General features: G+C 34.3%; 1 protein-coding gene across 1 annotated transcript in view; it reads right to left on the bottom strand.

Annotated features, from left to right (window-relative positions):
• LOC108688543 (AT-rich interactive domain-containing protein 2) overlaps nucleotides 1–5,356 on the bottom strand; it is a 113,427-nt gene extending 108,071 nt beyond the window's left edge. Inside the window, exons 1-2 of the mRNA XM_018194844.1 lie at nucleotides 4,954–5,356; nucleotides 3,798–3,891 (exon numbers count right to left, since the gene is read on the bottom strand). Coding sequence (XP_018050333.1) covers nucleotides 3,798–3,891; nucleotides 4,954–5,045 — 186 coding nt within the window. The 5' untranslated portion in view covers nucleotides 5,046–5,356. The remainder of the gene's footprint in view (nucleotides 1–3,797; nucleotides 3,892–4,953) is intronic.
• Between the last annotated feature and the right edge of the window lie 10,360 nt (nucleotides 5,357–15,716).

Below are 15,716 nucleotides of genomic sequence, written 5' to 3'. Positions count from 1 at the left end.
ATATGTGTATAGAGAAAAGGCTTCTATGATAATAAATCATTTTGAAGGGAAATTAATAAAGCTTTAAAATAACGTTATATAAAATTTAATGCAAATTCCATTTTTTTTTTTAAATTAAAGAAATGTGAGCAAATCACAAAGTCAAAAAATTGTGCTCCTAATATGAGATGCTCCGAGAAATCAATAGTAAAACGTAAAGTCAGTATTGCAATTAAAAAACTTTATTTCATGTTTCTAAAATGCAAACAAACACAGCCAGCGTGCGTGAAAAATGAGTATGCGATAGATAATATCCAGAACTCGTCTTCAGATAGTTGGAATCAAGCATCGCAGAAATAGGCACTTGATGTTCATTTTGGTTGTTCTTTTTCGGTTGTTATTTTACAATAACATTTAGCAATGATTTTCACTATACTATAGAAACATGGATTATTTCATATTAAAAATACCCTAAGTCCTCATATTACGATTTCCACGTATCTTATGATTTTACGATCATCAAATCTAATTTCTGTAATTAAACAATTCAACATATCCCTTCTATTAGTATGACCTTACTCACTACATGAAGAATTTATTGCCAACTATTTATTTATTAAATAATAAATAATAAATAAAAAAAGATTTAAAGGCTCATCTCAAAGAAATTTGAAGACATTCAAAATCTAAAATCTTTTTTTACAATGACTACAGGCATGATCTAATAATGAATTTTCTACTAAATAATTTTCAATCCAAGAGCAATAAATTTATAGTGGAACCAATAGATAACGTTTATTAGTTTAGCAGAAACACTGCTATCTCATATTAGGCATCTATCTCATAAGGGATTTTCCAATACACACACACACACACACACACGCGCGCGCGCGCGCGCGCGCGGGATGTTCGATGTCAACTGGATCACCAGCGTGCCCAAAAATTAACAAAAAAAATAATGTTCAAGGTCTCAAATTATTCATATGTGCATGTACTTTTGAAAGAGATGTGCCGTTTTGAGATATCCAATAATGGTGGATCCAATATGGCACTGAGAAGCGATAAATATCACATGCAAATATTACATTTTCTTGCTTAAACTATTGTATTGATCCTTAATTGGCTTCAAAATGATTACTTTTAGGTTTTTCGGGATTGCTAATTACGAATCTGCTGTCAAAATTTAATACATACTGACGCATATATTGTACACATACCTACTGTCGCAAGCCATCTTTTTGAACGTGCAATTAAAAATCACCACTTGCTAAAAACTAGTGATGAAATACTTTTTATTTTAAGACTAATTCATAGTTTACTCTTTCACGCTCGTGATTAAAAAGCTTGGGAATTAATAGACGTTGAAGGTCTAAGAGTATCAAGGTTTCGTTACGTTGGTCGCCATATTGAAACTACTATTTTGAATTTCAAAATTTGTTACATGGGGGTGTTTGGTAAGTTTTGATAAAACGCTCGTGTGTAGATAGAGCGGACTAAATTGACTCAAAAAGTCTTCTATCATTTTGCGATTTTCACAATAGTTAACAAGATATTAATTACTATAAAAATTTTCGAATATTAGTCATCAATAATTTTTTTTCAAATATCAACTTTATACAAAAACTGCAAGAGACGAAAATTGTTTATTTTGTTTTTATAGAACTCTAAGAATTTTTTCAAAATTTTTTATCAACTTTTTGGTATTGCATATTTTATCTTATTTTATCAACATGAGAAAATATGGTATTAAAAAATTCTTAAAAAATTCTCAGAACTTGATGAGAAGAAAATAAATAATTTTTGTCTCTAGCTGTTTTTCTGTAAAGTTAATAGTAACAGAGTAAAAAATTATTTAAGACCAAAATTCAGCGATGTTTAGTAATTAATATCTTGTTAACTATTACGAAAATTGCAAAATGAGAACTTTTCGAATCAGTTTAGTCCGCTCTGTATCTACACACAAGCGCTTTGTCAAAACTTACAAGACATCCTGTACATGCGCGCGCGCGCATGTGTGTATATGTGTGTGTGTTTCACACTATCAAATTTCCTCTTAAGGACATATTTTTGAGGTAATTTTGAGACGAAAATCCTAATACAAAAATGTCGAGGCTACAATAATTTTTTGAATTATAAGCTAAATACTTATAAATACTTATAAGTAAAATTAAATACTTATAAGTAAAAAACCATTTTACTTTTATAGTCTCTATTATTATTTCTGAATTCTTTTGAACATTCTAAAACGAAAATCCTAATTTTAATATTTTCGTATTAGAATTTTCATCTCAAAATTATCTCAAGAATATGTCCTTAAGAGAAAATTCAGTAGTTGTAAGATACTCTGTATATTATATTGGGGGTATTTTAATCGCCTCATGTGAATAACTAAGAAAGATACAAGAAAAAATTTTATAGTAGTAGAAAGTAGGTTCTCTTGGGGAAAAGAAGATGGAAATAATGGATTTTAGATAGAGGGCATTAGCAAGGTCAGATCAAGATCAACATGATTTTTTTTTTAATGGAACCTCCCATTTTTTTATTGCATATTCTTGTAGACATACTTCGAGAGTTTTCCAAAACATTATAATAAAATATTTTTTCATGAGATACTTTTCGAGTTATAAGGCTTGAAAGTTACAATACCGCCGGCATTAGCATTACGCGAGATTAACAATAATATAAGGCTAAAATCTCTTGAATGTTGTTCAGGATTTTCTTTCCCCAAGAAAACCAACAATTTTCATACAAAACTTTTTCTTGTATTTCTCTTAGTTTCTGAGATATTCGCCTGGGACGATTAAACTCCACCCTGTATACATAAAATGACATAATAGTAATGTTATCGTTTATTATTTTATAAAATCGATATAATATAGTTGAAGGAAAATTGTATATAATTCGTTGGCGAATTTTATGTAAATATTTTTATAAACTTAATTGTCTGTTTACTTTTATAAATTGTTTAAGTCTTAAAAAGAACAATTTTATTCATAAATATGAATTTTATTTATGTACATATATCTTTAATAATAAATCCCAAAATTATCCACTGTAATTGCTGTGATTTTACGTGTAACTGTTTGATAGTGTAAAATGAGATTAAAGTTAATCTGCATTGATAAAAATGGACGCATTGATAAAAATGAACTTGAATCTAGACTAGAGTTCTACCAAATGCATTTACGCATAGAATAATGTACGCTTCGAATCATGAGCAATATATTTCATGCATTATAGATCAAACTACAATACTAATTAATTTAACTGCAAGAATAGAACGATTCAAGAATAGCTCTTGAAAAGGATACATATTTATCGATACAATTTCTACTTTCTGCAATATTATTAACATTATTCTCGGGCGTGTGTTGCGTTTTTTACACAACGTCGACTTTAGTTCCAGCAAAATCAATTGCAACCTGCTAATTAAAAGTAAGATTGGTGAAAATTCATTTCGCATTTCACCCAACCCGCATACCTTTAATCAAAATGAGATGGTGGCCACAGTGATTTTGTAAATCACAATTTATCTATCCAATATAGGATATTCCTTATTAAGTCCTGTTTTGTGTGTGTGTGTGTGTGTGTGTGTATGTGTGTGTGTACACACATACACAAGATTATTTTTGTTATATAACAATGCTGCAATATTTCATACATCCTTGTTAAGCAATACATTAACTGGACGTTAAAAACAACATTAATCTGCAGTTATATATACTTTATGTTAAATATAATTAGGAGAACGAGCTAAAATAATTGATTTACAATATATTTAGTTAAAATTCTTTCAATTTAATAAAAAAAAGACTCACTTTAATCCATCCTCCATGAGCGGTCACTACCACGTATAGTAAATACAGATCTATATCTTTCCCATTTATCTTTGGAGACTTCTTGAAGAGAGTCCTAAAATTAGAAAAAAATATTTGTAATATCGGACAAGTTTTAAACGAATTTCACTATGTTTAGATAATTAATTTTTCATAAATTGAAAAGCAATTTTTTTCCGTTTTAAGACTAATTAAGATTTATAATTTGGTAAAAATGTAAAAATAAGTATATAATCGTGTTAACTTCAATAGATTCTTTTTATGAATGTAAAGAATAACAAATGAATGTAAAGAATAACAAAATCTTTCACAATTAATTAATTTGCCAAAAAATCAAATACATTTGTTATCCATAAACAATAAGAGAGAAAAGTGGCAAATATCTACATTCATAGAATCTTAATGCAAAATTTAATCGATTTGTGAATTTGCCAGAGAAACAGTGCCTGAAGAAAATCTAATTTCTAAATCCATCCAATGAAACGAATTTGAATCGCAACATAGCAAGCCTTACAAAACATTAGCGCATAACGCATATTATTTCCGTTTTTATATCGTAGAAAAAAAAAGAAAGAAAAAAAAATTGGCGGTTCACGTAATCATGATATAAGATCCGGAGTTAAATCGAATCACGACAACAGTACGTTACATAGCATATTATGTTCGCGCACATTTCGAGAATATCTCGATGCTATATCAAATCTGTACACACGTATGTATGCATACATACATACGTGTGTACACTTGTGTATAGAAGAGTAATCTGTATACATAGTAAAGTCTTTCCGCGAGACACATTTTCCTGGCGCGTGCAAAACCGTCCACGCGGAAAATACTCACGGGAAACACTCGGTAAATACGAACCTTTGTCCTCGAAACCCGACAAGAATCGAAGGAACAAAGTCGAACCTAACCTCAACGTGCGCTGGCGCGCGTTGGCGGCTTCTGATCGTTGATTCTAGCGGTCGAGTGATGACGGTCGGAAGGGGAAGAGAGAGAGGGGGGGGAGAAAGAGGAGAGCGATCTAAGTTGGTGACAAACGTATGTATGTACGCACGCAGGATGGAGGGAAGAGGGGAATGTAATCATAATTACTTAATCACTCCATCAGATGCAGGACATATGCATTTTGGCTTACCCTCGAGTCTCGTGGAAGTGTCGGAGGTCCTTGAGGAAGTTGTCTCTCTCCTTCTCGTATGTGACAGGGTCCTTGTTGAGGATCTTGGCCATGTTTGCGAGTACGAAGTGCGTGTGTTCGGGCGTGCTAATCGGGGTTGGTGTGCTCCGGATTTACAGGGCTCGACGCAGGGGTAGCGGGCAGAGAAATAGAAGGAGGTGCAGCACATGGGCACGAACGGGAGCACATTTACACGAGGAGCGTCCTGCTGCGATTGCTGTTCTCACAGCGACGTACGACGGCGACGACGACGACGACGACGGCGGCGACGACGACGGCGGCGACGTACGAAGGCGAAGGTGAGGACTACCGCGGGTCGACACGAGGTCGCGATCCGCTTCCGACATCGGGTCGTCTTGTCCTGCACCCAAGTCGACCGGTGGCTTCTTCGATTCTTTTTTTGTTCTCTCTCTCTCTCTCTCTCTCTCTCCCCCCCTCCCTTTCTATCTCTCACGCTCTTTCTCCTATGCCTCTCTCTCTCTCTCTCTCTCACTCTCTCTGTCTTTCCTCTTCCCCTGTTGGTCGTTCGAAACGAAAAACAGCGACGGTAGCGGCTTTTTCCTGCCGCCCCTGAATTACCTGCTCGCTGCCGCGTACGACGCTTCCGCGAGCGTCCGCGCGCGACTACGACACGAGATTTTCGCGCCGCGTGCACGAAAAATCGGTACGCGTCACCGTTTAGAAGCTAGTTAGCAGCAATCAAACACAAACGACTCGCATTTATAGTAGCATTTACACGGAGGCACACGGTACAATAAAGAACAGTACGGTACGATACGGTACAGTACGGCACGACACGACACGACACGACATAATACCACTCGCGGTTGGCTCGGCTCGGCTCGGCTTTGCTCTGTTTCCACTCTTCTCGGTTTTCGAGATCGCAACAAATACGACGACAAAGACGACGACGACGACGACGACAATGACGATGACGACAAGAAGCAAGAGCCTTACTCTCTTTCTCTCTTTCGTAGGCCCCGATCGATTCACCTGTCACTTGTCAACGAAAACTCACGGGGATCCGTTGCGCCACGCACTACATCTGACATGACCAAGCAGCACCTCGCGATGCCCGGCCAGCTCGCGTTACGCCCCGAGCCCGAATTCGACCCCGCGGCCGTGTCCTACGCAGGCCGGCGGTGAACGACTCGCGGAGCGCGTTTCACTGCAACCGAGGCGAAGCGCTTGATGTGTGGCCGTATATCAAAATGGCGTCCCGTGCTGCTCGGCATCCATTGGCGAAGGCACCGCGGCCAATTTCCCGTACGCTACCGCCGATCGCTACGACGCGCGGCGCGACGCGACGGCACACCGCGCACCGTTTCCGCTCGCCGCCGTGTAATCTGTGTATACGCTATACACACGCGTACACGTCGGTAGTGATGGGTAGTGACGACAGTCGGCGGCCCTGTTCTGTGTGTCGGTACTGTCGGTCCGTGCGCGCGCGCTCACGCCTCACTCTACGTCATCAAGTCATTTTACGCGCGGCTACTTCGCGTAAGAGATCACCTATCGCCTTTTTTAACCCTCGCGCGACATTCCACTGATAACAATTCCGAATCGTACGCTATGTTTTTACTTTCAAAATGGATGGGTGCCCCCATCACCTCCACCGAATGCACACTCTACCGTTTGAATTAACGCCCGTGCTGAACGTTCGAGAGCGCAACTTGCTCTACGGCACAATACTGCCATCTGTTGAGCTCCCATCATATGTCGCCTATTTATCGTCAAAGCGGAACTGACCACTCAGGCGCGAAAAACAAACTCAGATCAAGTTTGAATTCCCAGCAAACAAGAATGGATCAAAATGGATTGACATTTTTTTCTATCCGAATGCGTACTTTAAATAGCGAATACTTCTTTTTCGATTTTTTGGATTCAACTGAATTGAAAAACTGCACTTCGTATTCAAAATTTTCAATTGGACAGTATTCATTCACACAATGTGTGTGTTGCACATAAAAAAAGCTAATATTATTTTTAGATTGAAAGGCATAGAGATATGTTCCATGCAATTCCTATAAATGACATTTCTAAAAATCTGAATCAATTTCAATCCAGATTTTTAGAAATATTGATTCACAAGTGTTAAAATGAATGTTTTTTAATCTTAATGCATTTTTATTTATTTATAGAAATTACATGGAGCATATCTCTATATCTTTCAATCTAAAAATAATATTAGTTTTTTCTATGCATTGTGAATACTGTTCAATTCAAAATTTTGAATAGGAAATGCAATTTTTCAATCCAATTCCATCTAATTGAATCCAATTAAATCCAAAAAAAGTATTCGCTATTTGAAATACGCATTCAGAAAAAAATTTCAATCCATTCTCGTTTACTGGGTGTTTGTTTTGTCATTGTAACGATAAATATCAGACGGACGTGGTATGTACGTAGTATGTAGTGCGAATCCTATTGGGTTGTCCGGAAAGTTCGTGCTGATTTTTGATAGATGCCGTAAGGACAGATCTGAATTAGAACGATTGAAAACAAATGACATGCGTACATATTGTAAAAGATGGTATACTTCAGGCATTGGAAAAAAATTTGATTGCGATACGTTAATTTTTATCAGTTTTATACCCCTTTGAATATAGAAGAAAACAAAGTGCATTTTAGGCATTTAATGCCTATTAATGCTTTTCTTTTACCGAAAAGGCAAAAATGCCACACAAGCGGCAAACAAGATATGCTTTGTTTATGGCGAAGGTGCTGTAGCTGAAAGAATTGTGCGAAAGTAGTTTGCTAGGCTTAAAGCTGGTGATTTCAACCTTGAAGATCAAGAACCCGAGTTGGCCCTCCATCACAGATGAAGATCAGATTAAAACACTGATCGAGAATAACCCACGCTATACGACACGTAAATTAGAAATGTTGGATATATCAAAATCCACCATCCACGAGCATTTTGTGAAGCTTGACTACATAAACTTGTGAGTTCCCCATGATTTAACGGAGAAAAATCTAGATCGAATTTCCATTTGCGATTCGCTCTATAAACGCAACGAAGAGACACCATTTTTGAAGCAAGTAGTGACGGGGGATGAAAAATGGATCATTTACAATAATGTTGAGCGAAAAAGATCTTGGGGAAAGCGGAATGAATCATTTTTAGCCACCCAAAAGCCGGTCTTCACCCAAAGAAGGTCATGCTCTGTGTCTGGTGGATTGGAAAGAGATTCTGTATTATAAACTTTTACCAAACAATGAGACGATAAATTCAGAGAAGTATTGTTCCCAATTAGACGAATTGAAGACAGCAATTGAACAAAAACGTCCAGAAATAGCGAATCGAAAGGGCGTCGTATTTCATCAGGACAATGCGCGGCCTCATGTGTCTTTGATAACTTGACAAAAGTTGTTGGAACTCGGTTGGGATATTCTACCCCATCCACCATATTCACCAGACCTCGCGCCATCTAATTTCCACCTATTTTGATCATTACAAAATTCCCTTAATGGAAAAAGCTTCAACTCTTTGGTCGAAGTAAAAAATCACTTAGAAAAGTTTTTCGCTGAAAAACCTGAGAGATTCTGGAAGAACGAAATTTTCAAGTTGCCTGAAAGATGGAGAAAGATAGAACAAAATGGCACCTATATAATTTAATAAATGTATATTAAAATTTAAATTTTCTGCGTTTCAATTTTCCTTCAAAATCGGCACGAATTTTTCGGACAACCCAATACATTTCAAATATGCTGGGTTCGTTTGGAGCGATCCTGAACAATTCCCGAGAGACAAAACAAACATTGCTAACTGCGTTTAGCAGAGAAAGCAACTTCGCAACTATTGTAAAATTCTTCAATACGATTAGTTCTTGTTTTTGGTTATTTATAAATCTAAACGTATAAACCAATCATATTGCAAAATTTTACACAACAGTTACAAAATTGTTTTCTTTGCTGAACGCAGCCAATACTTGACTTCAATCATCACAATTGCCAATGTGAAAAAAAAAGAAAAGAGGGAGGAAACGCGTTTTGATTAAACTGCTGTTGGCACTTCTTACAGTCGACCGTTGATTAATTTAATTAGAAATTGATGAGAAAAGTCTCCAACAAAAGAATTGTCACAGGATATGCAAATGTGAATGAAATGACTAGAATATTGTATGAATACCTCATGTATATTTCACGTAAAATTACTTGCGAGTGACTTTATAGATGCCTTTTCATGCGACGCTAAAACGTTTTCTAGCATTAAGAAATATCGAACCTAATCTTTGTAATCTGTAACGAGGAGACAATAGATTTCTGCCGTGTATATCACTGTGTTATTTATTTTGGAATTTTAAATTCAATATGTTTAATTATAAATATCACGTATGGATGTGTAAATTTAATTCAAAAGAAATTTCACATAATATATCCTCATATTTTATTAGACAAACATTCAAAGTATTATTTCATTTTTATTAATTTACCTCACTTTTTTCTTCACTTTTGCATATTAAAACTTTATAAATAAAATTTTTCAATTAAAAATGCACAAAATAAATTTTATATTACAAAAATTGACGCTAACTCTGGAAAGTTGAATAGAAACAAACTTTTTAGCAATCATAGATAAAATTAAATAGAGTGAACAAAACAAGCGTCAAGCGTTTTAGCATCGCATGAAATGATACTTTAGCTCAGATCCTCATACGGGCACGACCGCTTTAATACCGAACGCTAAATAATGAAAAAACGGATGATGGAGATAAACTTTATCCCCACAATCGGCTTTTCATCAATCAGTGCTCTGTGTTAAAGCGCTGTTGCTCATAAGGATCCAGACTTGTGAGTATATGGCCGGAATCCATAGTCTGTTCTTAATCTTAAGATTGTTTTAAGCAATATCTTAAGATGATAATACGGCTCTTTGATTAGTTCATGAAATCTCAAGCACTAGCTTAAAACTATCTCGAATCTTGAGCAATGTTTATGGCCTGTATTCATAGTCAGATCTTATATTCAAGTCCATCTTAAATACGATCTTAAAAAGTCATAAACCAATCAGAAAGCTGCATTAGTTAGCAAGTCTTAAGACATTACTTAAAACAGTCTTGAAATAAGACTCGACTATGAATACTGGCCTATAGATTCCGTTCTTTGAGTGAGTATATAAACGCGCATCTTCGCCGATAGAGGATCCTGACAGAGATGCAGTTTTAGAACGCGCATAATAAAACAAATATTAGGAACAGGAATATCAAGATTTTCAACTTACCAATTATACGTATGTACCGGAATACACGGTTTCTAAAAGATGGAAATTTTAATATTTATTCCTATTCTCGATATTTATTCCATTTTGCGCAGAGCCAGAGTCTCTATACAGTTGGTTTATTTTTATTCATCAAGTTTGCGTCTATTGGCTGAATCAAGCTCACGAATAATATGACGGAACCAATGAGAATTACTACAAATTCAGACTAATTCAAACAAGAGAGATACAATTAATCGTACAATTTTAAATATAAATTTTTTTATTCTCCTATAGCATTAATATAAAAAATTCTATTAAATTATAAAAATTATAAAAAAATATATAAGATAAAGTAACATATTAAAATAAAAACAAATTTATAAATACATCGTTATCATAGAAAAATTATTTAACCACAGAATGCATTGTCATTGTTTTGGATAATCTAGATTAGGGGACCTCCTCTCCTAATAACCTTGATATGCCTGTTCTTTTTGGCTAAATTTTTCCAGTTCATTTTTTATCCTCTTCTTTCTTCCTGAAGAAAAAGGGAAGAAAGAAGTGCAAAAGTTCAGCCAAAAAAAAAGGTCCATGTTATCAAGATCATGACCCCGAGTGATCTCCAACAAGTTTTAGCCGTTGCTCGTTATTTGTTAAAAAGTTATTAAGAATGATTGGATAGTCCTTTAGAAAAGGACGTACTTGACCTAGAATACTATAGAGTCTCCCTATAAGAGAGTTGAGTTCAATATGAAGGCGTCTAATAGGAACTCTATTAGAGAAAGGCTCTCTATTAAAGCATAGAATCATGGTGAAAGCTTTAATTAATAAAGTGATGAAATTATTTTAAATGTATAAAATTATAAATGTCAAAATTATAAATAGAGCTGATACATTATTATAAAGATTACGAATTAAAAATATAAAAGATACAGATATTATGTGGTAAACGTGACATCCAAAAGTGATATTCTAATCTTGCCATCAATCATATAATTTTAATGTCTTCTTTGCAGAAAATAAGATACCCAGCAAACGAGAATGGATTGAAAAGGATTAAAATGGATTCAGATTTTCAGAAATAGGGATTCATGAATGTCAAAATAAATTCTTTTCAATCCTGAATGCATTTTTATTTATTTATAGAAATTGCATAAAGCAAATGTTTATGCTTTTTCAATCTTGAAAACATTTTTATTCATTTACAGGAATTGTATATCTCTATGCCTTTCTAAAAATAATATTATATATTTTGTGTGTATAGTATATATTTTATGAATGCTGCTCGATTCAAAATTCTGAATAGGAAATACATTTTTTTAATATAATTTTTGAATAAAAAAAAGTTTTTCTCTTAAAATGGACCATAAATGCTACTTAAAATTATTATTGAAAATTATAAGTAGGAAATTTTTCGTTTTACTCCAATTTAGTTCAAAAAAGTTGTAACATAAATATAATTAAGCTATGTTCTTTTGTTTCTTTTTGATTAGAAGTAAAATGAATGATCGATATGAACACTCGCATATCAAATCAACCATAACCCAAATATTATGCTGATCACGGTGCGCGGCCAAGCGAGATTAGATTATCCGACATTTATCCATTGTCTCATAATAATGTAAATTGATTATATTTTACCTGTTAATTAAATAATAATTTTTTTATTATATCTATTGGGAATACAAATAAGTTTCCGCCGTTTGCAAAAGACGGCGCCACTAATAAACTATAGTTAAAATTGTTGTAAAACGACATATCGTAAAATTGGACACCCGGTAACATCATAACCTTGAAGTATTAGCGATTTTGAATCATATTTTTTTTTGTACGAAAATATCGAACCGAATAAGCGTCATTTGTGAGAACTTTTGATTTACTTCTTTAATTTGAAGAAATCTGCAGCTAAGGTTCATAGATTGCTTGTAGAAGCATATGGTGATGCTGCCTTAAGTAAGAGAAATTCTTCGTGAGTGGTTTCAAAAGTTTAAGAACGGTGAATCTGACATCGAAGACAAAGAACATAGCGGAAGGCCGAAAGTGGACGAACGAAGACGCGGAATTGGAAGCATTATTGGATAAAGATTCGTGCCAAACGCAAAAAGAACTTGCACTTACATTAGGAGTGACTCAAACAATTTCATATCATTTGAAATTGGGAATGATTCAAAAGCAAGAGAATTGTGTTCCATATGAACTGAAGCCGAGAAACGTTGTACGCCGATTTTTCACATGTGAAATGCTGCTTGCCAGGCATAAACAAAAGAGTTTTTTTGCATCGTATAGTCACTGGTGAAAAATGGATCTACTACGATAACCGAAAGAAGAGGAAATCATGGAGACTATCTGGCCATGCTTCAACATCGGTAGCCAAGCCGAATATTCATGGAAAAAAACTCATGTTGTGTATTTGGTGGGATCAGCTTGGTGTCGTGTATTATGAGTTGCTCAAATCGAACGAGATCATTACTGGGGCTCTCTACCGAACATAATTGATGAGATTGAGCCGAGCACTCAAGGAAAAACGCGCCCATTACTACTCCAGGCATGACAAAATTCTTCTCCTGCATGATAATGCTCGATCATATGGCGCCGGTCAAAATCTACTTATAAATATTCAAATGGGAAGTTCTACCCCATCCGCCGTATTCTCCAGACATTGCTCCTTCCGATCGATGAAGCATGGTCTGTTTGAGCAGCACTTCACATCATATGAAGATACCAAAAATTGTATTGATGATTGAATAGCCTCAAAAGATGAAGTATTCTTCCGACGCGGTATCCACATGCTACCAGAAAAATGGGAAAAAGTAGTGGCTAGCGATGGCAATTACTTTGAATAAAACATTATGTACCGTTCTTTCACAATAAATGCTTAATTTTTTATTAAAAACGGCGGAAACTTATTTGTACTCCCAATATATAATTTCGTACACTAGTTTAGCTGGTTGTAATTGAAGTAGAGAATGGATAACACATTTATCAATTGAAAAAAGTGTAGAAAATTAATATCGTAGAAAATTAATAATAAGATCCCTAGTTCGAATCCCACTAAGGCGTTTTTTAATACCAATTTGAAGTAGTTAATTTCAGATATAATTATTATAAATGTCTTAGGAATAAAATTTGTATAACTTTTTAAATATAAATGTTTTTTTTTTGAATGTTAAACTAACATCAACTCAATCAATTTCAATCCATTCAATCCAAGAACTGGTTCAATCCATTCAATCTATTTATGGATTTAAAGTACACATTAAAAAAATTTTAATCCATCTCGTTTACTGGGTAAAACATGATTAAAATATATTGTCAAAAAGGACATTTAAAAATACCAATATATAGCAGTTTGCTACAATGGCAAGATATTTTATTGTAAAATAAAAGTATTGTTAAATGAAAGTGTTATTTCATTATTATTTCGCATCATCTATTTTAGTTTCAAACGTGTAAAAATTAGTTCAACTATAGAAAACAGATCTACTTCTGTTAATATTTTGTAATTTAACATAAATTCTACTTGTCAATATTATATAATTTAACATAAATTTTACTCTCACAATTTCTAAAATCTTCGCATATTCAAAATGGGGATATAATAACATCGATGATTCCCCTATTTTACTTCAAAGCCAATGAAAATTTTGACAAGATTGACGCGACTCTCTTATAGGGACTCTAGCCTAGGCTTCGTTCCAAAACTTCCTCTCCAAGAAAAATTTTACTCAAAATATACAATACACGTGATGTATACTATAGCATATAGAGCAAAATCTTCCTCGGAGAAAATGGAGCCTAAGTTTACAACTTTTTACGCGAAATAAAGATCCATCTCCAAAAAATGGGTTGGGTTAGGGTTAGATTTTTTTTAACGCGAAACGAGTTATATGATGTTTTCCTGAAAAACTAGAATGGAAAATGTTGTACAACAAACCTCTAGATACGATTTTAATTTGTAATAACACTATTAAGTAGTAAGTCCATAAGTTTGTTCATAAGTCCATACCACAAACTTAAACTGGTTACACACTTTCCGTAACAATAAAGTTTTCGACCAATCGTGCTCGATTGTTACGAGCACGATTACGAATGACTGAATCGAGCAATGCGATTGATTGAAAACCTTACTGTTATTGTTAGGGAAAATATGTGTGACTAGCTTTATAGATTTATTATTTTAACAGTGGTGTAGTTTCCACCAAGGGTTTAAATTAGATCAGAATATAAATCAACCAATTACAATCGAGTATTCCCCTGTTACAGTCGAACGACAGGGGAATGCTCGAGTGTTAGTTGATTCTTACATTCTGATTCAGTTTAAACCACAGACATCTATATAAGAGGTCTATGGTTTAAACCCTCGGTGGAAATTAGTATTATTAATCCGTATAAATTAAAATTGTGTTGCTTAAGGATTTTTGTAAGTACTAATTAGTTCTTTAGGAAAATGTCATGTAACGATATAGATTTATACTACCTAGATTTATACTACCTATAGATTTATACCTCGATCAAAAAGTTCCCAGAATTCATTCAGAAAATTCAAAATACAAGTTTTATTTATCAAAAGTGATATTGTCCCCTTCAAAGTACTCCCCATCGACTGCAATGCACTATGGCAGCGCTTGATCCAGCTCTCGAAACATTTCTTCAATTTTTCCATTACCTCCTTTCGGCTGTTAAAACGTGTTCCCCGTAATGGTTTTTTCATGCCACTCATAAACGGCTGTTTTTTTTAGAGTACACTGCCGAAACAGTTTCCCAACATTTCCAGGTTTTCATACCATTGAATCCATTTTTAACGCAAAATTTAATACAAACTTGTTGTTGCAAATTCACTCCATTTTTAAAATTGTAAATAATCGAAAATACGTGCAGAGGTAGAGGTACTCAAGACGGCGTAACTTTTACAAATGTCAAGCTATGATGATAAAATTTGATGGGAATGATAGATGTGGCAACCTAACCAAAAAAATAGAACTCAAATCAGCTGACTCAGAGCATCACCTGGTGATAATTCCGGGAACTTTTTGATCAAGATGATATTTAATAAATACTTAAAACGCCTACGCACGTGATCATAGAGCATAAAAATATGACCGTAGCGCATGCTTGCAGCGCAGTATTTTGCGGCTGTGACATATTTTCTAAATCTAAATAGTCGTCAATTTTAACGCTTTTGCGCCATATAATCTATAGATTAGAGTGAAGACGTCATTTCTCTTTCCCTCACCAGAAGGACACTAAAAAAAAAACTTTAACGCTTAATATCTCGGTTCGCTGAACAGACACTTTTTTCTCCAGATGTCTTCATTTCTTTCAAAAACGCATCGATTGAGTATATTTTTATCAAAATTTGAGGTGGACGGGCTCTTCTTATTTTTATTTACCATTTTACCTTAATTAATTAATGTGTGAATATTTTTTTAATTAATGAATATTTTATCTTAATTAATTATGAATTTTTTAATTTAAAAATCAATCTTTTCAAAATTTAATGTTATATTATTATATTAAATAT

This window comes from Atta colombica, unplaced genomic scaffold (assembly GCF_001594045.1).
Source record: "Atta colombica isolate Treedump-2 unplaced genomic scaffold, Acol1.0 scaffold235, whole genome shotgun sequence".
NCBI lineage: Eukaryota > Metazoa > Arthropoda > Insecta > Hymenoptera > Formicidae > Atta > Atta colombica.
Note: the sequence above shows the minus strand (reverse complement) of the source record. Positions and strands in the feature narration are given on the sequence as shown.